Source organism: Onychostruthus taczanowskii, unplaced genomic scaffold (genome assembly GCF_017590055.1).
Source record: "Onychostruthus taczanowskii isolate IOZ18803 unplaced genomic scaffold, ASM1759005v1 scaffold67, whole genome shotgun sequence".
Taxonomy (NCBI): Eukaryota; Metazoa; Chordata; class Aves; order Passeriformes; family Passeridae; genus Onychostruthus; species Onychostruthus taczanowskii.
In genome coordinates, this window is record NW_024504455.1 from 3271880 (window position 1) to 3296958 (window position 25079).

Consider the following 25079-nt stretch of genomic DNA (forward strand, 5'->3'; position numbering starts at 1 on the left):
TGGCATCCACTGATTCACCAGTGAGGAAAAAAAAACCCCAAACTTCTATAAAAACCACTGTAATAGGTCCACTTCTCCTGAGCTGAGGTGTTCAGAAGTTTCTTTTTGGCTTCCACAAAAGATTGTGTGCCTTGCACAGCTAAGACACCAAAGCAAACATTTCTAAGGTGTCCCACAATGAAAGGCTTTGCCACACAGGCAACTGTTTCCAAATTGGTAGGAAGATAGTGAATGTTTCTTGAGAAAAATAAGAGTTGCAGAGCTTTTCCATAGATTGGGCTACACCTAATGATCCATGGATTTGGGGAGGGATCTGACTGCCTGTTCCTACCTGTTACTTTGCTGGGAAGAGGGAAGGAAAACCCAGGTTTTGCAATTAAGTAAAATTCTATCAGGAAATCTGCAGAATCAACCCTTATTGCTTTTGTGGTGTGTGAGCTGTTTCCAAAAATAGCAAAGCCAGTCTGAACAAACATCCTCTTTCCAAATGTAGAGACTGACTACAGGTAATGACAACGGAGGTAATAACAGTGCTGTTCAGGCAATTATCTGATATTTTTGCTTATGTCCTGTGTAAATAAGCAAAGGTAACCAAACCCTCCCCTCTCGATTCTATACTTCCCAAAGAATATACAGCAAAGATTTACCTAATGACACCCTGGCAGGAACAGCTCTTCTGTCAATCCAAAAGGAAACCCAAGACAGCATCACCATCAGCATGGCTGGGAAATAGGATTGTAGCACAAAAAAGAAAATATGTCTGCGGAGTGCAAAGTTGATAAAAAGTCGATTGTACCAACCTATTGGGGAAAAAAAAAAAAGGGAGAGGAACAGGTTGGGGGAGAAGAGAAGAGAGCTGTGTTATTTGTGAGCTGTGTTTGCTCGTCCCTCCTTCCAGCAGGAGGAGTGTATCCACAGCAGGAGCAGTAAATGCCTCAGAAATCTTGCCAGCACCTTTGTTTTACACAGTGCTTTACAAACTATCCATCCTCACTCATTTATGGGAACATGCCTAAAACACTCTGTTATAACTGAGGCTGGGAAATTGAAAAAAATCAAATAGACTTGAAGTGAAACTGCCAGGAGAATACAGACAGGATACAATGAATTGTCCAGTGATGCCAACACCCTGCCTTCCCTGAATTACCTGACAAGAAGCAGCCCTTCGTTCCTGTTTTCTTTTTGGTGGGAGCTGCCTGCCTGCCGGCCCAGCACTCACTTTAGAGGACAGGGTGCCATCTAGTGAATTTTGGGGCGTGCTCTGCCTGTGCATTCGTGCTGAACCTCCTGCCACGGCAGGGAAACCAGGTTACAGGGAGGAAAAAAGGCAGAAGTGGGTGGCTGCACAGCATCTGCCTGTCCAGGACAGACCGAGGCACCCCTGAGCCTGTGCTGGAGCAGTCCTGCCATCACAACGAGTGACTCCATAGAGAAGAACATATCAAAATGAACCCCAAATAATATTAAATGTTCTACTGTGTTTTCAATTGTGGAGGTTTTTTGCTTTAAAGATTATTGTCTCTAAAATGGATTTCAATTGTTGCTCCTCTGGAGGTCTGGGAACTCCAAAAGCCTAAACACCACAAGTGTTGTTGACTGAGATTCAAAGGAAAGGATATGCAGAACCTGAAATGCAGAAAGCTGCTTTGTGGGAATGATGACTCTCATTAGAGTGATGCTGTTTGTTCTCCACTAGCATTTACTTGGAGGGTAAATTTGCTCCCAACAAGAAGCAAAAAACAAGAGAAAGTGGAACCTCCTGAACAAAACCAAACCTCAAAGCCAAGTGTAAGCCCACAAAGGACAGCATTCTGATTACCAGATATGCTACAAGCATTATTCAGGTACTTCCCAGTGGTCCCTGGGACTTAAAAAAAGTCTTTCCTTTCCCCTTTATGCTGCTGAATAAGCTCGCCATCAGGACCTCTGCATGTTAAGTGTAAAGTTACATCTGCAAAGTCAAGGGTGCTGTGAGGTGCTGCAAAGCCCTGGGTGCAGGGGCATTGTGAGGGTGCCCTGCTGTGCACAAGGCTCTATTTGCTTGCCTTGAGTGGTTTTTTGATGAGAATAGCAAGGCAGAAAGAAGCCAGCTGAACTCCTGGAACCCAGTCTGGTGGAAAAGATCCCAGTCTCCTTCTTGCAACAAGGACAAATTTGATGCAGCTCTCAGCAAGGCACAGTTATCAAAGCAGGGTATCCACATGACAGTGGCCCTTGAAAGATGGAGCTCTGTTCTTAGCTCACACAGGAGCAGGAGATAAGGGTGAAGAACCTCATCAAGCTGTGAATTCCTCACTGCCTAGGCTGCATCATAATTTAAACTGGGATTTCTGCATTCAGTAGCAGCCACCACAAATTTGAATGGCCCTCTTTTGAAAACAAAAAGAAAATAAACTGTAAATAAAATACATTAAATAAATATATCTGCTGCTTTCTTTAAAGGCTTTTTTCCAAAGACTTGTGCACTTCATCATATTAAATGGAGTAATTTCTCTTTCATTAATCTGTTTTGATATAATACAGATGAATAACCAAACTGAAATGAATTGACTCAGACTGTAAAGTACAATAGCAAGAGTGCTGTTTTCTTTGGTTAAAAACCTGTGGTTAGACTACTTACATAGAGAAGTGTTTCAAAATTTATAATTTTGTGTAAAATACAAGGGAAACAAATCATCACCCTGCATGAAATCAAACACTGAACTCCTAAAGCCTTGTGCAGTTTGCCAGAAAGTGTAGAGCAAGATCTACAGGGAGAAATAAAAACCTGTCTGGGGCAGATTAACCTGAATTTAAACTATGTTGCACTGACATAAAGGGAATTTTTTATGTATAAACAGGGAAAATTAAGCAAATCATGAATTAGACCTGAACAGGTAATAGTCTCATATGAAAATCCTCAACCTAGCAGACTTTTAGGGATGTTACACAGCTCCAAAAGTGAGGATATTTTAGCCAATAAACCACACTGGAATTCCTCTTGTTTGCTTTCTAGTATCTGACCCTTTAGGATTTCAATTTTCAAGCTTTTCTGTATAGCCAGGACATAAAAATTCCTGTACATTCAATACTCCAGAGGCTTTCAGAGAAGCACCTTGATTTTGCAAGAGCTCATAACAGCACGTTTGTGGTGGTTGTGCTTTTTTTTCAGGTTCCTAATGCCCTGTATACAAGTATTATTATGGCCTTTTTTCCTAAAATAAAGTTTCATATTGGTAATGCAAAGAGAACCAAGGCCCCAGACTGAGGAGACCTCATTTTAACTGATCTCTCAGCAGCCACTGTCATTTATTAGCAAAGAATTTGAATGTGAAAGACATTCTGCATGATTTTATCCCGTGCTTCTCCCTTCTGAGGAGAGGGGCTTACTATACCAGTACTGCTGTAAAAAGCAAGTCCACTGGAAGCACTGAATTCCTCAATGAAGAACTGGGAGAGGGAGATGTGTTCATCTGTGCTCAGGGACTTGTTGCCATGTTTCCAGTACAACATCAGATCATCTTCATTGTATGCATCTGTGAGAGAGCAGAAAGTTATAAAGTTACTGAAGTTAATCACTTCCTCTTTCCTTTCTTAGGGAGAGGAGACCACTCAAGCAATCTGGGAAAACCCCAAAGAGACATTTTTTCACACCAATTTGTCAGTTGGCATGGAAGAAGTTTGCAAAGAGCATGTTCCATCTTGCTCCAAGTGCAGCCCAGCCCTGTGCCCTGCCAGCAGCTTACAGCTGAGGCAGGGGTGAAAAAGAAGATGTTTCACAGTAACACAAGCATCCATTTTCATTTTTCCAACAAGTCAAATATTGACATTTTATTTTACTTTTAATCTGCACTTTTTTTTTTTTCTCAGAGAAAAAACCCTCATGTTTTTGGAGAGATTTTTAGATTTGGGCCTTGGAATAAATAGCTGTTGGGAATAAAGCAGGGTGCATCATGGTTTTTCCACTTTCCCAAAGCTCACTGAGTTCTGGAAAGATCCCAAATTGCTTACAGTTCAATATGTACATGCTGAAGGGTTCAGGTGACACACCAAAGTAAATGAAAGGCATTATGCACAAGATGGAGTGCTGGTAAGAATGCACATGTGAAGAACAGTTAGGAATTAAACTTACAGCTTTCCAGTTCTAAAGAACAGTTCTGTGTGTCCAGAGGAAACCTACTGAAATCCATGAAGCACATAGCAGAAACTGTTATTCTGCAGAAAGGAAGAGAAAAACAGAATTAAAATGAATAATTTCACACTTAGCTGTCCACACATCTTAGTACCAATCTGCTGTTTAGAATCCTATTGATTGAGGTTTTCTGCCCTTTAAGATGCTTCTAAAATAGCTTCAAGATGGTGAAATACAGTGAGAGATCATATTTTTTAAAAAATCCTAAATAGTCTTTATTATTAAATACTTGCCTTTGATTTTTAAACCCTATATTTGGCCAGATCCTTCATTAGCCTTTCACACTTTTTAATTTGAAGGTTTACAATTACAAAGATTAACAAAGGGAGTTCACATTTCTTGACTTGATTTCTCATAGACTGAAGTAGATAATATTAGAGATTAGAGCAAATATTATTCCAAGTGTTGTTTTCCCAGCTGGAATGATTAGAATATTTAATTGTAAAAAGAGATTAGCTGCAATTCCTGGAAGCTTACTCTCCTCTTAAATGAAATGCATTATATTGTAAAAAGCTTAAGGAAATCTAGGCAAAGCCTATTTCACATTCCACCTGCTTTTTCACCAATGTTTAGAGGACAAATACCACTTTGTAGTTAATAAAGAAAAAAAAATTAAACTTGCTAGGGGCAGAAAATTAAAATATTGCCAGAAAATGGTAAATATTGCCAAATTTCCCTTTCCTGTCACAGCTTGCATGCCATTTGATGGTTAAGTTCAGCTTTTCAGTTTTGCTGAAATGGAATCCTACAGGAATTTCAGTGAGAGTGTCCTTTGAAAACCTTGGCTCAGTAACCACACTGCAGCTGAATTTTTACAAATATAAAACTTTACTGGCTTGAAATGGGATCCTAAGAGTGGGACATGCATAGAACTTCCAACTATGGATGTTGTTTTCATCCTTCAGCTATTGGCTAAAGGACATGGGGAACAAGAGGAAAAGAAAGTCTGTTTTAGCAATAGGTCTGGATTTTGGTTTCACTTTGCTTCAATGAAATCCTGGATGCCAGGCACTGAAGAAAAATTGTGAAATATGCAGATTTATTGCATGTAAGTATTTGGAATATAATTTACTTACTCATGTAAAACTGGCAATACAAAAAAGAGTGTTTTAAGGCACATCTAAGGAATAATTCCTGCCTCTCACTTGGAGAATCAGATACAAGCCTTAGTGGAGGGGTATAGTTCCTCTGATCCCTCCTTCTCAAGAATTATGGAAATTAATACAGCAATAAAAAGCACACTTCACCTCATTGTTCCTTACTGTCAGTGTGACTCTTGAACATACACTGCTTTAAAGTGGTGCACAGTTGTTGTGAGGATTTGGTGGTACAGTTGTTGTGAGGATTTCTGCATGTCCTCATGCAGAGGAGATAAATTCATTAATTGTTGCAACAACTATTACACAGCCACAATCTCAAATACTTCCATAAATCTTCAAACTGTCCAGACTGGATGAAATATCACTTCTGTTCTCGGAGCTAATTAGTACCAAACTGAATTTCTGCAATGCACAGGCCTCAGGTCCCTCACCCTAGGGGGAAATTGCTCCATTAAAACTATTTCTGCCACATCATCCAAATCTCCTTCATAAAGCAAAGCAATAACATATACAGGAAAGGGAGGCACATTAATGACCTTGCTATTCCAGTTCTGGAATTGCTGTTTCACTTTCCAGTTCCTTTTAGTCCCACAACACAGGTGGTATCAGCATCAAAAATCTGCTCTCTGTGCCTATCTGGTTTGTACCACTGCATGTTAACTGGTAAGCCAGGGTGAAAATAGCTGAGACAGTTTTAAAAGACTCAGGGGGAAAAAAAAATCAAAACCAAAACAAAAACCAAGCAAAACTATGTTTTTTTCTTTGTTAATAATTTTGGGCTTTACTGTACTCAATAGCAATACTGCTAGAGCCACTGGGAAGGAATTAACACTTGATAAACTCCCTTGACAGGAAACAACATCTGAATGATAGAAAAAATACATTTTCAATCCTCAATTTCTTTTCCCACTGGCACACCAGTTTCCCATGATGTGCTGCCAGGGGATTAATGCCAGCCCAGCATGAGAACCTTACCTGCAAGTATTCCCAGTCATTCCAATTACAGCCAGTACATGACAACTGCAGCCATGGATGTTCCTAGGGAAGGGTATTTCCTCACCTCAGACTGAAGAGGACGTTGCCATCGGGGTACACTCTGAGCATGATGTTTTCCACAGTTGTATCGTGGATGAAAGATCTTTTGGAGTGCACAAAAAACACATCAGGCACCCAGATCTTTTTTATCAGCCGTCCATCAAAAGTCATACTTTTGTTTTTGTTGCTACGGAATGAGAGCCTCTCATCCTTCCAGTAGTGTCTGAGATACAAAGTCATTGTGAAGTCCTTTGTTTCATTAAAAATAAAAGGAGACAATACTTGGTTTTAGTCATGTGCAATAGAAAACACTACAAATTAATCAATTCATGCAAAGGATCAATCTTTTCTCTGGACATTATCTGAAAGATTCTTAATGAGAGGAACCAAGCACCACTCAATGAGTTTGAATTTGAATATTGATGAGATTTTGTCTTGTCCCTGGTGTCTGAGGCTAAGACTTAATTTATCCTTAAATAAAACTTCTACATATTTCAGTGGTCTTCTGGACTGGGCCAGCTGTGCAGTGATAAAGAAGCTTTAAAACTAGATAAGGGTAAATGGAAAAATGTTTCCTCTGGAAATCTTCACAACCTTCTCCAAGAATGGACTGTGGCTCCTTTAAGGTTCCTTTACAAAGGGATTAACTGGAGTTCTTCATGAGCACTAAGTCAATTTGTAAAATCCACAAATCTGTTCATTTTATACAAATATTGTACAGGGGCTAAATTACTACATTTATTAATTAAATACATCACAAAGAAACAATTCAATGAATATCATAACAACAAGCAGTTAGATTTTACAATAATTACAATAACTATACTATTATTTTAATATAAAACATTATTACAAATATTTTATCCTATTTAAACATCATGACTGCAAATATACATGTGGGAAGAGATGGAGAGGGTGCTGCAAAGCCTGACTGCTCTGTGTTCACCTATATAAATTTTGTATTATTAGGCAGACACCATTTATCTCAGTAGAACAATTGCTTCTGGTAAGAATACTGTGAAGAGAGTTAGTTCTTCCTCTGTGACATGATTTTATGGCCCTGTAATACAATTTTATTATTTGGGTAGGTTTGTAAAGGAGTGCAGGAGTTCATACTGACAATATTAGTGACAATTTGGGCTGAAGAATGAACAACCTGCATTCCAGTACCACAGGCCCTAATTGCAATGTCTTCTTCTCAGGAGAAGAAGAACTTTCTGGAACTGATGTTTCTCTTTCCATTTGGTATTATCACAGCTCCACCCATGCCACAATTATGGAATATTCAGATTTGCATAGGCAAAAGAAGCAAAGCTCATGAAGCCTCATCACGCAATGGAGTTTTCAAACCAGAGCACTGCTCACTCTGAGCTGTTCCTCTGGCCCAGGGTGAAATTCAACACTTACTATTTAAATGCATGCTTCAAGCCAAGGATGTGCTCTTTAGGGTTTGCTTTCTTTAACTACATTATTCTGTATCATCCATCTGGATGTTTCTGACCCCCCTGTATTTTTACTGAAACCCTTTTTTCCAGTTCTGCTCACCATGTCAACTTCAGATATGCTGTCAATGCTCTCCACCTGCACATCAATGCCCACAGGTATTGGTGACCCTGCATGGGAACAGAAAGAGGCACGAGGAGCAAAAATCCCTTTTTTTGAAGGGAAGACTGCAACACTAGCAGGATACAGAGAGTACTCTATCCCAGAGTTTACTGCAGTCTCTCTAATTTAAAACACAGAATGATAAAAGGCAACAAAGTAAAACCTGAAGTTAGCAGTTGTGAAAATAAGCACAAGATCTTCAGTGCTCTTTTTGCAGAAAAACCAGTTGTTTTTGGCAGGGCAGTTTGGCCAGCAGTGGCAGTGTCCTTGTGATGCCACAGCTAATGAACCCCTGGGAGTGCAGTTCAGAACCACCACGGGGAAAAGCTGAGTAAATACACTCAATACATCAAAGATTGCAAAGATTTCTTACCACTTCCAGTGCTTATTCACAAACAACATACTTATTATGACTCTCATTATCTTTAGTTACTGAACTGTTTAAGGTTTGGTATAGCTGTTCATGAAAAAGCATTGCTGGCTCACTACCTCACAAGGGAAAAGCTGTACACGTGCTAATCATGTTCTGTCACTGGGTTGTGTATTTACTGAGTGCATTTTTAGGATGAAGTTACTCCAAATCAATTAAAAATTACAGCCAAATACGAAATTATTTCCACTCTTTTCAGTGTGAAATATCAAGAATGAAGGATCTAGTTCTATGTGGATTATATCATTCCACTAATTGATTAATCACTTCCTGACAGGGCAGGAAGAGAGGAGCATGCATATATGCATATACACACCAGCACACCAAGAATATTCTGCTTTTAGCATGAAGATCAGTAGTAATTACTGTACACAGGATTCCAATCACTTTTGTCAAAAACAGCCAGCTAAAATGTTTTTAAAGTACACATTTCAAATAACCAGTTAAAAACATGAATACAAGGAAGTCTGAACAGCAACAGCTTTTCTAACTTGTCTTTTTCTTGTCTTTTCCTTTTAGCCTTGTCAAGCCAAAATAGTCCAGGAACATCACTCTTGTGACAACCAGCCACAATATTGTGTCCCTTTTTGGAATTATCCTTAAAATAGCAGCCTTCGAGGATTACACAGCTGCCTCCAGTTCTTACCAGTAAAGATCTTGAACTATTTTAGAGGTATTTTTAAATCTGGCTCTGTAATCTCTTGATTTTATTTGTCTTTTTTTTTAATGGGGAGTCTGTCCCTGCACAGAACAGATGAAGATGCATTGTGCATGGGAAATAAAGGTGAGATGTGCTCAAAGCTAGCAGGGCACACCAGAAAATATTTAGGCACTGACAAGAGCTGGGCTCTTTGGCTCAGAAATCATGTCACTCTCTGAGAGGAATGCCTCCCTCAGCCTCTTGGCCAAAGCCCGAAATAAGATTCAGGACTCCAGAGAGCAAAGTTTGTTAGTAAAACACCAGGCAGCCCTTGGAAAAATGCTGGAGAATTATTCTTCTGGAGAATAGGGACAGGAAAAGAGAGCTGCTCCAGAGGCTGATGCACAAGAGTATCAATGAATATATTCAGCCAGACTCCATGCAAAACAATAAAAGTTTTTTAACTTCTCCTAAACTACTTTTGCCCACTTCTTGCTTTGTCTTGATCACAACACACAAACAGTTTATTTACACTAAAACCAGCTTGTACCAAACACTGGTATACAAAAGTGCCTGGTTGTAATCTGAGTCATCTTTTCTGTATTCCACTGAAATCTTATAAACTAAAAAGAGGTTTAGCTAAAGTAGAAGTCATTGTGGAGTTTATACTTGACGTGAGCATCGTTCACAAAAGGCATTCACACATCATTTAAATGTAAACAACAATTTATATTGAATTATGTGGGTGGAACAGGAGGAGAGGGGGAGCAGCTCTCAATGTCAAGAAAGGTTTTACCAGTTCCCGAGTCATGGACAAATCTAAAGCAAATAAAGTTAAATGTCTCCCATCAACATTTTTCAGGCAAACAAGGAGCTACACACAAATAATCTCCCAAAATCACACATCTGACTTTCTAAGCCATGTGTCATGTGAAGAAAAGGCTTTTCTTAGTGACTGCTGCTCCAAGTGTGATGATAACAGTTCTAGTATTTTTTGGAATTTCAAAATTACAGACAATTTCTTACCCAAACAAACATTATTCCAGCGTGGGCAAAATTTCCATCAACAATTCAGCTCCTCTGGGCAGATACAAAGGAACTGATCACAGAACTAGAAATCAGTGGCAGATTATGATTATGTTGGTTGCATGCACACAAACCAAAGTGCCACTTGTCCATAAATACACACAGAGACACCTGATTCTTGGAAAGGACAGCCTGTACTGCACTGGGAACTACTATATAAACATGTTGGTAGTGACAATGAATAGCATAAAAGAAATCAAAACCTATTGAGAAATACAGTGAACAATTCTAAAGTGAATTGAAAAAAAAAAGGGAACTGTTACAATTAAATTAGTTCCTGATTAGGTAGAAATGCAAGAAGCATGAAACAGACTGCTTGAGAAGAGATTCCTCTTCTCTGTCTGAAGAAAGACAAAGACCAGTGAGAAAACACTGCCCAGGCTAGCATTCAGCACAGAGAATTATAAAAGCACATCCCCTACCCCAGCCCTGATCCATTACTAACAGCCCAGAGCAGCTGCAAATATTTCCTTCCTATTCTGACTCTACTTTGGCAACAAATGTAAGCAGATAATAAAGACAGTAAACACTGCACATATATGCAGCCCTGATCACTGTGCTGTTCAATATTCTAATCTGGAGCACCCAACAAGATAGCTACTGGCCTCAGTCTGGTCTAATCCTTCATGGTTTTTGGGAACATTTCTGTGTGTGATTAAAAATCAACTCCATTAGAAACAGGGATAATTAGCTATTGGGAACAGGCTGCATGGAACTGTAATTTCTTCATCCCTTCGGTTTGTTTTGTAACAAGAGGATGTTTTTAGGAAAAAAAAAAAAAAACAAACCAAAAAAAAAACCCCAACACAATTACAGTAAGATTTGAAAAGGTTCCTAAACCAGCCAAAACAGGAAAGCAATTCATCTGCCTCTGTGTCTGCACCACAGCTTTCTCCCTGCTAGACTGAGAATTTCAATCTCTGGCTGACCATCAGACAACAGCATCAAATTCACTTTAAAAAAAAAAGCAACCAGAGCAAAGCTGTGGCTTTTATTTCCCAGTTTAACAAAACTAGGGATGGCAGAGAGGATTTTGTTATTAAATTGAGCAGCTTCAGTTGCTTCTGGAGGGTCACTACAAATCATTATTTTAGAGGGATTAGTGATTTTCACAATGGAGGCTCCACAGATTTTCAGGATAATTACTCCTCAGCAGAAAAAAAGAGCATTGTTTTCAGACAGGTTTAACTTCATGCAAGCCATTTCCAGTCTTTTATTTTAAAGGTTTAAGCATAGCAAAAGAATTCCTTGATGAGCATGGAATTTTATTAACAGGTAGTACATCAGGCAAGTTCTGTAATACCCTTTCTAGAAGGGATATTATGTTAAAAGGCTATCCTTTTAGCATTTTTAGGATCAGTTTCCACAGTAATAATGACTGGTTTAGTGAATGCTGTAATATTGTTATAATAGCCAGACCTTTGGGCACGCAACAGATTGCACCTGGAGATCTATGGGATAAATATTGTATTTAGAAACAACTGTACCCAGTTGGCTTTGTAAGAGTATATGCTGGAGAAAAAAGGAAAGTCTAGAGAAAACTGCCAGTAGGAGATAGAGACCAGGGAAGAATTGTGGACTTTGTTCTAAAAAAGATGAAGAAAACTGGACTGAAATGTAAACAGGCTCAAGGGAGGTGAAGCTTTGTGGATTTTTAAAAGTTCTTCTGGCAACGACAGGAGCAGGAGAATTACTGTCAACAGTATTTTCTTCTTGTTACTACTGTGTTTCTTTCTTATTTATGTAAGAAACTAAGGTGGTCTGGTACGAGCAGTAACCAGCTCTTGGAATGGAAGATTTAGCAATGTGAAAGAAAAAAATCCAGAGGAAGATGATTAGAGGTCTTGAAAATAATCAAATTATTTCCCCTCCCCTGCTGTCCTGGACCCCCCGCTATTCCTTCCAGTAAGAGGTGATAAAAAGCCATTCCACTTGCACCCATGTGAGTCTTCACCACAGGGAGAAGGCATTTCTCATCTTTCAGGGACAGCTGTGGTGCAAAAAAGAAAAGAGCTTGGTGGCAAAGAGCTGTTAGAATTGCAGCACTTTTTGAACATACACTGGGCCATATTTTCTTTCCTTTCCCCAGTTTTACCTTCATATGAATGTAAATGCTATTAATATATTTTGAAGAGGGAGTGATATAATAGGATTTCCAATCCTCTGAAAATTCAGAATGAAGATTATGTTTAATTGCAGATTGAGATGCAAATTTTCAGGAAAGACTGCTACCTCTTGACCAGCTAAATGCTGCTAAATTGTTTTTATCATTTCTAATAGTTGCTTATGTTATTATCCTCTATATTGGTTGAAAAAGAAGAGATCATCAATTTTAAAACTTTAATTAATACACTTGTAGCATAGGAAACTACAGGTCCTTAAGACACAATGTAAAAGAAAAAACAATATATATATATATATATATATATATATATATATATATATATATATACATATACACACACATGCATGTGTTACTTTGACCAGTACTTTGAAATAAGATAATTCAGAAAGTAAAATATATATAGATAAATAGATGTATAATAGGGGTAAAAATAGAGTTAAAGCATTTCTAAGGATTTGCTCTAAGACCTCTCTCAACATGGAGTTTTGGCTGCTATGGCAGCCTGCATTGTGGCCCTCAGATCTGGGCTGTTTCAAGTCAGGATATGCTGAGAAGCTTCATTCATTGTCTGTGCTCACCCTTTCTTGCTGAGTTTAAAACTTGGGGATAAGCATTCCAAGAAGTGCTGGCAGCATAATTTCATTTCTGACTTTTTCTCCACTCCCAGTTTAAGCTGCCTTCTCACTTCCAAACCATACAGGACCATGACATTACACAGAAGGCAACAATCAAACAACAACCACAACAACAAATTTAGGAAAGGAAAAAACCATCACCAACTTCCATCAACACTCAAGAGCCTGGCTTAGGGAATAAATACAATGCAACAATGTCAAGTTTAGATTTTTAAAGTTTGGGTGTACTGAATTGTTGGTTTGCCTCACTTATCCTCACTGTAAAATGAATTGCAAAGTAACATTTTTAAAGAGTAGGATCAGCTTGCCAGCAGTTGCTGGGTTTGCTTCTTCTCAATGCTCCATTTTCTATGGCTTTGATCTCTAATCTGCTAATGAATGGACAATGTCAGGACTAAATTTTAAAATTGACAGTCAGAGAGTCAAATTCTGATTGTGCAGCTGCAGTGGCAATGCAATCTACAGAAGAATGCCAAAATGCACTCATAGAAATGGCAGCAGAGTTGTGTTCATTTGGTCAAAAAATGGATCTCTCACCTCCACAATTATTTCCAGCAACACTGCAGCCAGTAGCACCAGTGCCCAACAGTTCTACATTTATTTCCCCCATGTTTTTCCCTGTGCATGTTTGCTGAGTTTACCAATCAAATTCAGCATATGCTCCCTCTGTTTCTCCTTTGTATAGCTTAACTGTAGGTACTAAAAATTCTGGGTCCTGTGGTCTGCTCATGTACATTGCATGTGTGGGGCTACATGAAATCAAGCAAGGCAGACTTAGACTTAAGAGTTCCCTGAACTGAGGAATCTGCAGCAGCATGAATTTCCCTGCCACCTTTTCTCCTGAACTGCTGGAAAGGGTGATTGTCCTTCTCAGGACAATCTGGCTCAGTGATGCCAGATTAACAAAACCTGTCATTCCAACTGCCTGACATACCCAGAAAATCACAATGGGGTATAGGAGAGGGAAAAAACCCATCCCTGATCTACAGGAAAAGAATAAATAAATACTTGTTTTTCATCCAGCTTTCCTGATCTGGTTTTTTGTTGTTGCAAACTGATGCATTTTGCTGAGCTGAATAAATCATGTGATGTGGCACATGACAGATGCAAGCCCTTCATGAGTCACAGTACAGAGCTGCTTCATTAAATCTGATGAAAACAAACCCAACATTTCACCTGTGGTAACTGCACGAAGCCACAGTGCTGTAAGTCTCAGTTATGTTGTATCTGCTGTGGCAATAACTGCAGCAATGATATCTCTAATTTCTCCCTCTCCTCTGGGTAAATTTCCTCCTGCTGCACACTCAATCATCACTGTTCTTCAGAGAAAGCCACACCCCATGTCTGCTGTCATAAAATAATCCCGAGGATGTTATTCAGATTCATGTTGCTGTAGAGAAATTTGTCCACTGATGAGGTCACAACTGTGTGTTAAATCTCTGCTACTGCCTTATGAAAGCCAAACCACTCCTTACTACTGCAACACCACTGAAATCAATGGTAAAACAGGAACTCTGGAGTATAAATTTGGGATTGACACTCATTTCACTGGGACTTTTTTCACTCTGTGCTGTAAAAATGCCAGTGGATCTATTTAAGAGAGATTCACATTCCACATATTAAGAGAGTTCTGAAAATTTGGAAGTGTGTGAAGAAAAAGGTGCTTCCCATGCCACTGTGGCATGTGGGTGACAGAGGAGAAGCAGAGCTGAGGCACTCTCCAGCTGAAAGCTATTTCTGAAAGAGAGGAGTGCAACTGAAATCACAGCCAGGGCAATGTGATGAGTGAGTGAGAGGCCTGTGCAGTGAAGTCAGTGGGAAAACTACAGCTGGCTTCAAGAGGAACTGAATGGGCTCCGGGACGTGTAATCTACAAAAAAGGACAAGGAGAAAAATCGTGGGTGTTAAAAATCCTCACTGCCCATGGGAAATTACAACTGCCAGATCAGAGGGTATGGTCTCAAACCTGCTTTTATGTACATCATCAATACTGGGTTTTGGGATGGTCCAGTGATAAAGGACACCCCAAACCACTGTCTGCTTTCATGGATATGCTACCTTCTTTCTGAGGTGACACTCTCAGAAATTTAAATTCCTTGCAAGGTAACGAGAAGATATCCATATAAACAGATATTAGGCAAGAGGAGGTATTCTGAATTTCTGTTGCCAAGAAACAGTCTGTATCTCAACTATTGTTCAAAACCAGACAAGGTTTTTGCTGTCTGACACGACATTATTTCTATGGTAACAAGAAACCCTTACCCATTCTCCTGGTACATCCAAAATGCTTTCCTTACCAATTCTCCCTCTTGGCATGATCAGCAGGCCTCAGATCCCAGCAGCTGGTGTCAACAAGAGCAGCTCCCCAGACCTCAGCTCGCCTCCCAAATCTGTGTTTGTCTACACAACTGATTATTGGTCCTCATATATTTTATTTTGGCCTCATAATCCAGAGCAGTTCAGTCTACTTTTCATGAATCATGAAAAGGGAACTGGTGACACAAAGGCTCAGACAAGGATTATTAGTGGGGCAGCTTTCTCATTTTCCCTTCCATGAAGGAGAGTCAAAATTGAATCCAAACTGTGAACATCCCATTGAATACTCCCTTGATCCAGATGCAATTTAGTGAAATGAACAAATAATCATCATAGTGCCCAACAAGACAGAAACAATATCATAAATAACCTGAAGGCCTGTAGGTAGTTTTTTGTTTGTTTGTTTGTTTGTTTTTTAATTTTGTACACAGCAAACAGATTTAGGAACTGATGGATCATTTCAATCTCTCAAAACAAATCTGATGACTAAGTAATTTGCTAATTGCTATTAGACCGTGCAGTTTACAGGGATACCTTAATCACTGCTCTCAAATAACCTTATTCTAATACTATTTTTTACTTAGTTCTGGGAAGCAGACAATTTGAACAGTTTCTCCTATTGATACACTAAACACAGAGAAGCCCCTTGTTTTTGACTATTTCTGTATTTCTTTATTTCCTGAAGTACAACAACTCAGGTGTGCTGCCTTAAATCTGTCATTCCATTACAAAGTTGAAGTAAACTTCCAGAGAGAGGATAGACTCTTGCCCAGCACAGTGCAGGCATGTGCTGCTTACCTCCAAATCCAGGTCTCAGAGCAAAGTCATGGTCCTCTATGTGAAGAAGCTGCTCAGATTTGAGTGGTCGGACCTTTGTGCTGTCGAGTTTCCTCATTTTAATTTCTCGTTTGCTATGTTTGAAAAAAAAAAACCAAAACTTAACTTATTTATTCAGCCCTGACATTCACAGTGCTAGTCAAATGAAATAGGGACCTGGGAATACTGGATAGCTGAATCTGGAATGTTAAGGGTAACAACTGTGCTGATAAAGCTGGAGAAATAAATATTGGGAAGGGTTGGGAAATGAGGTGAGGGTGCCCAGGTCCATGAAGAACGCCAATTATTTATAAGAAGTCCCAGGAAGAATTACTAGATCCTCTGCTGTTCTCCTCAGAGATTGTAGCTATCATTATACAGGAGAACAGAGTTGTTTAAAGTTGTTATTCACACAAACACTTGCAAATCAAACTTGGAACTAACACCACATATCCATGGTTTAACCACTTCATACATTATCCATACTACAGAGACAATTATTCCTTTTATTATAAATGTGGGGTTTTTTCCTAGCAGCTCAAATGAGTCAATAATTTTTTTAGAAGGACTGAGAAAGGATGATCCTGGATCTGGGGACTTGCAGGGGGACTGGCTTTAAGTGGAAAGAGAGTAGTGTTTAGACTGGATATCAGGAAGAAATTCCTGTGAGGGTGGTGAGGCCCTGGCACAGGTTGCCCAGAGAAGCTGGACATGGATGCCCATCCCTGGAAGTGTGCAAGGCTAGGTTGGATGGGGTTTTGGGAAACCTGGTCTAGTGCAAAGTGTCTCTGCCATGGCAGGGGGGCTGGAATGAGAAGATCTCATGATTTTATGTTCTACTGTACACATTAGGAACACCTTTGTCACTGAAGTGTTCTCATGGTGAGCACAGTGAAACACGGGAATGTATTGCTTGGGCAGGTTTTGACATTCCTTTCACTCAGGCTATTTTAGAATAGGTCAGACATTTATTTGCAGGAATGACTTGAATACAGCTGCTTTGCCACAGGCAAGGGACTCTCCCTAGACACAATTTCTTTCATGCCTTCTGTGATTCTCTGGGACTTTGCTGCAAGCAGCTCTAATTATTACTTTTGACTGAACGATAGAAATGTGTTCTGAAGATTGGCCCTGTAGTCAAACACTGCTTAAAGCAAGGTATAGAATACCTTAGAATAAGGTGCATGCCTCTATTTACCTATTTTTGTCCTCCCTCTCACTTTTTTCTTAATAAAGAAGCCAAATAAATTACTTTTACATTACAGGAATGTGAGGTGGCTGCTGGGCTACTCAGAATTGTTGGGCTTGAACAAATTCATTTACCTTAGTATTCTTGAATGTCTCTGGCAGTGCTGTCTGAATCAAATTACCAGAGCCATCAGAAGGTCCATGAGGCATTTCAAATACAGACTTTAGTTTTCTGAGTATGAAAATCATGTGCATGGTGAAATGCAAGCCCACGCTTCAGAGAATTAAAATCACCACAGGTCAAGCCTGCATCAGGGTAGAATGGGCAGCAGAACTGAACAGCTGCAATGTTCTACATGAGGAAATTCTGCTGCCTGGAATCCAGGAGAGGAGAAAATGATGAATTATGTTCAGAATGCCATGGCACAGCTAATGCAGTTGGGAAGCATGTGGTTATTTGTCATCTGATGTGCCAAGGAAAATGCCTCTGATGCTCCGAGGATTTCACTAGACAAGGCAGGCTGGAACTGATTCATCTATTACAACTTCTCACTAGAAGCAAGTCTGTGACTGAGGAAGACTTTCCCTGGACAAGAGAGGCAAAACATAAGCCAGCAGGGCAGGAATTTTCTACTTAATAAGCCACTGGGAAGAGATCTTATGGGTTTTTAAACCACAAAGCTATTTTATGGCCTGCTAACTGCTCAAGGTAATGAGCTTAAGCACAGATTCTTTCACTCCTGCAAAGTATTTGGAAGCCTATGGAAGTAGCTACTATGCACTGCAGAGATCATCAAAAAGGGATAAAAGCCCCCAAACTGGGAAATCACTTTGCTGATAAAGCAGCAAGAGGGGCTGCAGAAAAGGGCATTCTTGCAGTGGTACCACAGAAAGAAATAGATTTGCCAGAGTTCACCCCAAAATACAATCAGAGGGATCACAAATTAATTAAGTTTCTTAAGGCTGAGATCAAAGAAAGTGGGTGGGCTGTAACCCTGGCAGGACAGGTTGTAGTTCCACCCCTGCTCCTTTGAGAAATAGCCCAGCAGGAGCATGAGAGTACCCACTGGGGAACAGAAAATCTTTTAAAACAGCTGAAGAAAGTAGTAATAGGGAGAAGAATGATTGATATTGTACAATCTATACCAAGCAAGTGTAAAACCTGTTGTTCAAACCCTGACACGAGGAAAAGAGTTGTGCTAGGGGTAACAAAGACAGGAGATCTCCCAGGAAATTACTGGCAAATGAATTTTGCTGAGATGCCATGCAAGGAGAGATGCAAATATACACTGGTACTAGTGGATACTTCAGTGGATGGCCTGAAGCTTACCCCTGTAGCACCAACACTGCAAGGGAAGTAGTGAAAGCTTTGCTCAGTCATGTCACTCCAAAGTTTGGGGTTCCTTTGGGAATGTCATCAGATAAAAGACCACATTTTGTTGTGGAAGTTGGGGAAGTTAGCAGGATTCTGGGACTTCCATGGGACCTGCACACACCATACAGGCCCCAGGTGAGTAGCAAAGCTGAACGTATGAATGGAACCCTCAAAACCCAGATTTTAAGATTTGTGAAGAGACATCCATGACAGGGGTTCAAGCCTTGCCTACAGCCAAGGCAGAGAGACAACACAAGTCCCCATGAGATTATATGGCAGGTCATATCATGTTCCATGTGTCCTGGGGGAAATTCATAGGAAAGGTAAAACTGATTTGCAGAAGTACTTAATGGTGCTGAGTTCCATCTTGCAGAAGCTCCAGAGATTTGTTGTGTTATCCAAGCCAATAAGATTGGACACACCTGCTCATCCATTCCAGCCCAGAGACTGGGTCTGTATCTGGTGGTGGGACAGTGACCCCTTGCAAGCCAAGTGAAAGGGACTATTCCAAATTTTACTGACCACCCTGACTGTGGTCAAGGTTGATGGCAAAGGACTGTGGATCCACTACTTCAGAGTGAAGGAAGCTTCTGCTCTCCAAACCATTAAGAAGACAGAGACTGGTACAAATCAGGAGGATGTGGTTTAAACTGTTTTTTACATGTCTGTTATCTGCCCAACTGGTAACCATGATTCAGGGTTCGCCCCACGATTTGCACACGACTGCAGTCCAAAATATGTCCAAAGTTCTTAATAAGAACAATTGCTGGATCTGTACCCAGTTATCACCTCTAGATGGGGGTGGTCACTGGCCATTGATTGGCATTTGAATGGAAATGTTCCCACTGAAAGGTGGGAACCAATTCATAGTACCCTTCTGCCCCCTAATACCCCTGAGCTGCCTGATAGAACATGGGAAGTTCCCTGTGCTGTTGTAAATGCCACAGGAAAGACCATTCTTCATTCATATTGTCATAAAACCAATTTCACAGAAATAATCAGCCCAAAAGTTGTGGCAAAGATGAAACTGACTACTCTACCATTTGTGACAGGGTTATATTGGATATGATAAGGCCTGGGAAATCCTGCCTGTGAATAAAGATCAGGCTTGTGCCCTTGGGGCTGTGGTCCCCAATATAACAATATTTGATCATCTTGAAAAACCAAATGGGAGGAAGAAAAGATCTCTTAATCCCCTCACTGAGTGTCCCACACTTTTCCATAATACAGTCAGAGCTCTCCTTCCCTCTTATGGAATGGCTGAACTGGAGAGAACAATTGTAAACACCTCAGCTGTCATTGAACATATGAGCAGCATACTGCAGATGCAATTTCAGCCTTACAGGAGGAAGTTGACAGTCTGTCCCATACAGTTATGCACAACAGGATAGCTGTCCTTTTCTTATTTGTTCTTATGTAGACCAAAGTGGGAAAGTTAAGAAGGATCTGGGTGAAATTTGGAAGGGGACTCAAATTTTACATGAAGTAGCTTCCACAAATGACACCTTGAAATTTGACCATATCTTCCACACCCTCACCTCATGGTTACCAAAGTGGGCCTGGATAAAAGAAACATTTATAAAAGCTGTAATTATAGTTATCATCTGTGTAATAGCCTGTGGGTCGACTGGTTTTGTAATCTGGTACTGTGGGTAATATAGAGTAGAGACTAGACAAAGCAGAGCCTTGTTAGTCTCCAAAATGAAAAAAATGATGCCAAGACGATTTTTTGCCTTTTCTTTTATATACCTTTTATACAGCCTCAATATTCTTAGCATGACTGTTGTAATTCCTCAAGTCTGACAATTTAGCACAGCCCCAGTATTTTGTTAGGCCAGGAGACCAAACATGCTAAAGGCCTTGTAGAAGGACGCTGGAATGCCCTAAGCTATCTTGAGAGACCAAGGCCTCCTCCAGAACATATCCTGTAATCTATATTTGGCCCATCCAGGGGGGAATTCCTCAGATTGGGGAATATCACACCATTCCTCCAGACCTCCCATTGGGGCACTCTTGTTAGCTATGCTAATTTGTAAGGTCTATAAATTGTAGACATAATCTGTCCTGTGTGTGCATTGTGGCACATCCACCTTGGTGAAATGGTGCTCCATAAGGATCCTTATTAAATACTGAGGTAAAACCCCCTTATCCCTTAACTGTGTCTGACTCTCAATTTTTTTAAGACCAGGAAAAGGCATCAACAGAAACACAGCAGAAAACCAGCTTACATTTCAGTGGCCTCTTGATTGTGCAGCTTTCAGCAGCACATCATGGTCTAGAGATCTGAATACAGCCATGGATTCTGCACATTCATGGTATGGCAGATGTCAGGCTGTGTTTGAGAGGAAAAGCCCACACAGAATCCCAGAACCATTTAGGTTGGAAAAGACCTTTAAGATCATTGAGTCCAATAATTAACCCAGCCCTGCCAAGTTCACTGCTAAAACATGTCCCTAAATGCCACATCTACACATCTTTCAAAGACCTCTAGGAATGGTGGGTGAATCAATCCCTTCCATGGACAGCCTGTTCCAGGACTTGACGGCCCTTTTGGTGAAGAAATTTTTGTGAAACCATTAGCAGATGGTTTTGTGAAACCATTAGAAGACAGATGCACCTAAGGACAGGAAATCTCTCTTTACCTAGCTGCAGCAGTAGTAACAAAGAGAACCCTGGTACTGGTGTAGATCTAGGCAATGATAAAAAGTTATTGGTCTCAGTGAGGCACATGCTCAAGAAACTACTGCTTCCACTCATAGCTGTGCTTCCCACAGCTGTATTTCAGGCAAGGTTTTATATTATGCAAATTAAATGGCAATCTATAATTACATTCCAAAAGAGGTCATAAAAAGCACTTGAACTGTTTCACATCACATAGGGAATTCACTCTTGTTGGTACTTCTATATTAAATAATTGGGAGCACTAACTTCTTGGCTGAATACTACTGCATGGACCTTGGTATTTGCCAGAGATCTCAAAGACCAGTTAGTCACTGCCTACAAAACCAAAGCAGCTAATTCAGAATTAATTAACAGTGGACAAAATGTGTCAGGCTTTTAAAGACAAATTTAGCTGCTCCTACCTAGCCTTGAAAACCATTAGCAAATGAAAGGCTAAAGGTCTGCTCAAGGGTACCTAGATCATTTTTGGTTAAAGCATTTAATCACTTAATGTCATCAGTGTAGCTCCATAAACCAATGGCATGAGTGGCCTGTGTCCCATCTGGTTGTCTTTAACTTACCAGGCTATCACAAGTTTATGCTGGTTCAAGGAGGACTCAGACAAGTTCATGGAAAAGAAATCCACTGAAGATCACTACATCTACAGAAATTACCTCCAACACAGGATGTTGCTGGAGGAAATTTGGTGACTTGGTACAGCTGTGAATATTAGGGGGAAATATCTTATTTGCCCTGTCCTTATTCATCCAAGGTTGTGCTTGCAAGCCCTTGTTATAAACTCAGTATAGTACAGGGATCCCTGGAAAGATCCTGCTTGGCTGTTCTTCTGTTTTAGAGCTCTGCTAATAATATGGTAAAAGTTCTTGTAGGAAACGAGAGAAAGGGTTTTTTCTCCTACCGTTTTTTCATATTCAGCATTAAACTAGGTAAGTTTATGAGAAAAATACTATTAAGGTGCCTTTTGTGAATGATGTAATGGCAATTTATTTCCAGTGTTGTGTCCCCAAGATACTCTGGCTACTACTAAATCAAAGGTATCCAAAAGACAGAAGTTACAGAAATCTTATTCCAATGTGAGTCTGTGGGGTAATCCAGCAGTGTGACCTCTTAAATGTTTAAATACATTCATCAAGCCTTGAAGCCCAGATAAATGACATAATCAAAATTGCACAGTTCTCTCTCATACACATGAAAATGCATTTCTAATTGTTCAGTAACATCAGCAATATGTACTGTCAATACTAGTATTCTGACAATCAATTGTTTTGTTCTTTGCTGTAGGAAATGGACTATGAGAATAATCGCTTTCTCATGTACTTTTGGTTAATGCTTTAAAATCTTCTTTACAGGAGAATGCAGACAAACAGCTTTGGAGGGAGAATTGGGTTACTCTATTAAAACAGTGGAACTTGTAGGTTAAGTAACATTTTCACATGAGATTCTTTTTAAAAGGCCACCCATTTAACCAAGGCCATCTGTCAGCTGTGTCCCTAATAACTCTAGTGCTGGCTGAAAGATTGCTCCCCAAAAAGAAAAGATGCTGGTGGAAAGTCAGACCCTGATGCAATGTACTGGAGGATAATGCAGCCCTTAGAACAAAAGCAGAGAATGAAACAAAGAGAAATTAAACACGTTTAGATCCTTTGCAGAGAAAAGCTGATTTGCTGCTGTTAAGCTTTGGGATCCTCTGTGGCTTGGATTTTGCAGTCTTCTTCCCAGTTCAAAATCAGCAGGACCTTGGAAATGAGGATGTGGGATGCCAAATCTTGCCCTGTACAACGAAAACTGCCACACCAGGCAGCAGCAGATGGATTCCTCCTTGTTCCTCTTCTTCCTTTCTGATGAGACACTTGTGCCTGTCTCACAGGATTGTCACGTGGATTCATTTGCATGTGCCAGTAAAGATCTGTGACAATGCAGAGATGCAGAGGACACTGTGCTAACACTGGTGTTGCAAGAGGATGTTCATCAGGATTCCACAAAATTTCCTGTCTCCTACCACCAGGTTTCCCTCCTGCTTTGTGATTCTTTATGTCAACGATGGAGCAACTGCTCTCAGCTAAGGCAGAACAGGATAAATGCAAACAACAGCAGCATATGCTCCCCTCTTACCACAGACAAAAGTGTAGCAGCTGAGCTTAAAACAGATCTTTCTTGCCACAACCACTAGGAAGGTACTTTATTCTGTTTCCATTTGATTCTTAACTGCTTCCTGAGACTGGCAAAGCACCAGATGAAATCTTGTGTTGATACTGGGGGTAGTTCTGTTTATTTTCCTTTGTTATTACAAATAATTGTGCACCAGCACTCAGACTGTTTGAAACAGCCCGCTGAATAGCCATTCTTTTCATGAAGAAAAGAATTCTTTCATGAAGGAAAGAATTGGCTTGCACCAAACTTGGACCCACAACTTTGAACAGAAACCCAGAAGTCCTGAGTGACACAGCACCTCTGGGCACCTCTGTTGTGTCATCTGTTACCTTGCATTGCTAAACAGATTTTATCAAGACTTGGAGGGTTCCAGGTGGATGATTGCATGAGAAGTGATGCAGGAGGTTAACAGCTGTACACCTGCTGCAAGGCATGCAACTTGAGGGGAAAAAAAGCAGCTTAAACACATCAGAGAAGTCCAGTTATGTTACTTTTCTTCAAAATGTGATATTGTACAAATAAACTATGACCACCCAAGAAAGGAATTTTTCTTGGATTATCCCTGGCAGCCATTGGTCTGTTCACATAGTATTAGATTAATCTAGAAACAGGTTGAGGGACCTCACATGGCAGATGTGAGCTGCCTTCCTGGGGGAAGCACTAACACTTTGCCCACAAATATACAGGTAAAAACCTCTCAATCATTATTCATTTTCAACCAGCTACTTGACTGGAAGACCAAGAACAAAAACAATCTTCAATGTCGAAAAGCATTAAATGTATTTCAGAAAGGGAACACGCTGCGTCATCACTACAAATAAGGTGCCATTCACCTCATTTAGTGCCATAAAAAAGTCTTCTGTAGCTTTATAGTGTAGCTACTCTGCTGTTTAGGTAATAGAAGTCACTTTGGAACATTGGTATAGGCAAGAATGCTTGGAACATCACAGCAATAATCTGGTAGCCTTGTATCACACCAGGTAAAAGAGCTGTGTGAGTGAGTGTGAGTGGGTACATAACTGCATATTTATGAGACATTCATAAAATCACAATGTGAAAGGTCTGGTTATGAAAAATTAATTAATACTCCACCATTTCTGTTTTTGGAACACCCTATCAATACTATGCAAACCATAAACCCAGAAACTGGAAAAACAGGACAGTGAACCAAGGGGTGTGCTGAAAGGTGGCTGACAGCATGAAGTCTACCTGATGAACAGAGACAGACAAAGTCTATTTCTTACCTGTTATGTTTTCTTGAGACTGACATTTGTTGCCGACGATGAAGACGGTGATGCTGACTGTGAGAACTGTGTAGCACTGCTGTTGGCCATAGGCAGGTGAGGAACAGAATTTTCATGACCAGGACCATCTCTTCCAAAAGAGAAATGCACCTGATCACCCAATCCACCTTGCTGACTTCTTATTTGTTAGTGTTTTCACCCTTTAGAAACAGCATAGCAGACAAAAGATGCACGTGAAGCAAGGCATCCCCAAAGGGAGAAGACCGGGGCATCCCAGTTCCGACGTCCTCGCCGAGTTCCCCTCGTATTTTGGCAAATCATAAATATTCCCTCAGCTCTCCATCCCTGCAGCATCTGCTGCCCAACCAGAAGCACCTTGTTTTCAGCACTGTGGTAGGTAGGGCAGTTTGCTTGGCCAGGCTGCTTTCCTCTGATCCATTGCTGCCTCCCTTTCAGCAAAGGCGCGGTTTTAAATTCTCC

The 25079-nt window shown here is 40.3% G+C and overlaps 1 protein-coding gene across 2 annotated transcripts in view; it reads right to left on the reverse strand.

Moving 5' to 3' along the window:
- GABRR3 (gamma-aminobutyric acid type A receptor subunit rho3) overlaps positions 1-24727 on the reverse strand; it is a 28988-nt gene extending 4261 nt beyond the window's left edge. Inside the window, exons 1-7 of one of the 2 annotated variants that reach the window (XM_041420932.1) lie at positions 24600-24727; positions 15942-16054; positions 7852-7919; positions 6332-6555; positions 4112-4194; positions 3375-3515; positions 648-800 (exon numbers count right to left, since the gene is read on the reverse strand). In XM_041420932.1, coding sequence (XP_041276866.1) covers positions 648-800; positions 3375-3515; positions 4112-4194; positions 6332-6555; positions 7852-7919; positions 15942-16054; positions 24600-24727 — 910 coding nt within the window. Of the gene's footprint in view, positions 1-647; positions 801-3374; positions 3516-4111; positions 4195-6331; positions 6556-7851; positions 7920-10007; positions 10086-15941; positions 16055-24599 lie in introns of those variants that run through there. The other variant, XM_041420930.1, reaches the window with a different exon arrangement.
- Positions 24728-25079: the final 352 nt, after the last annotated feature.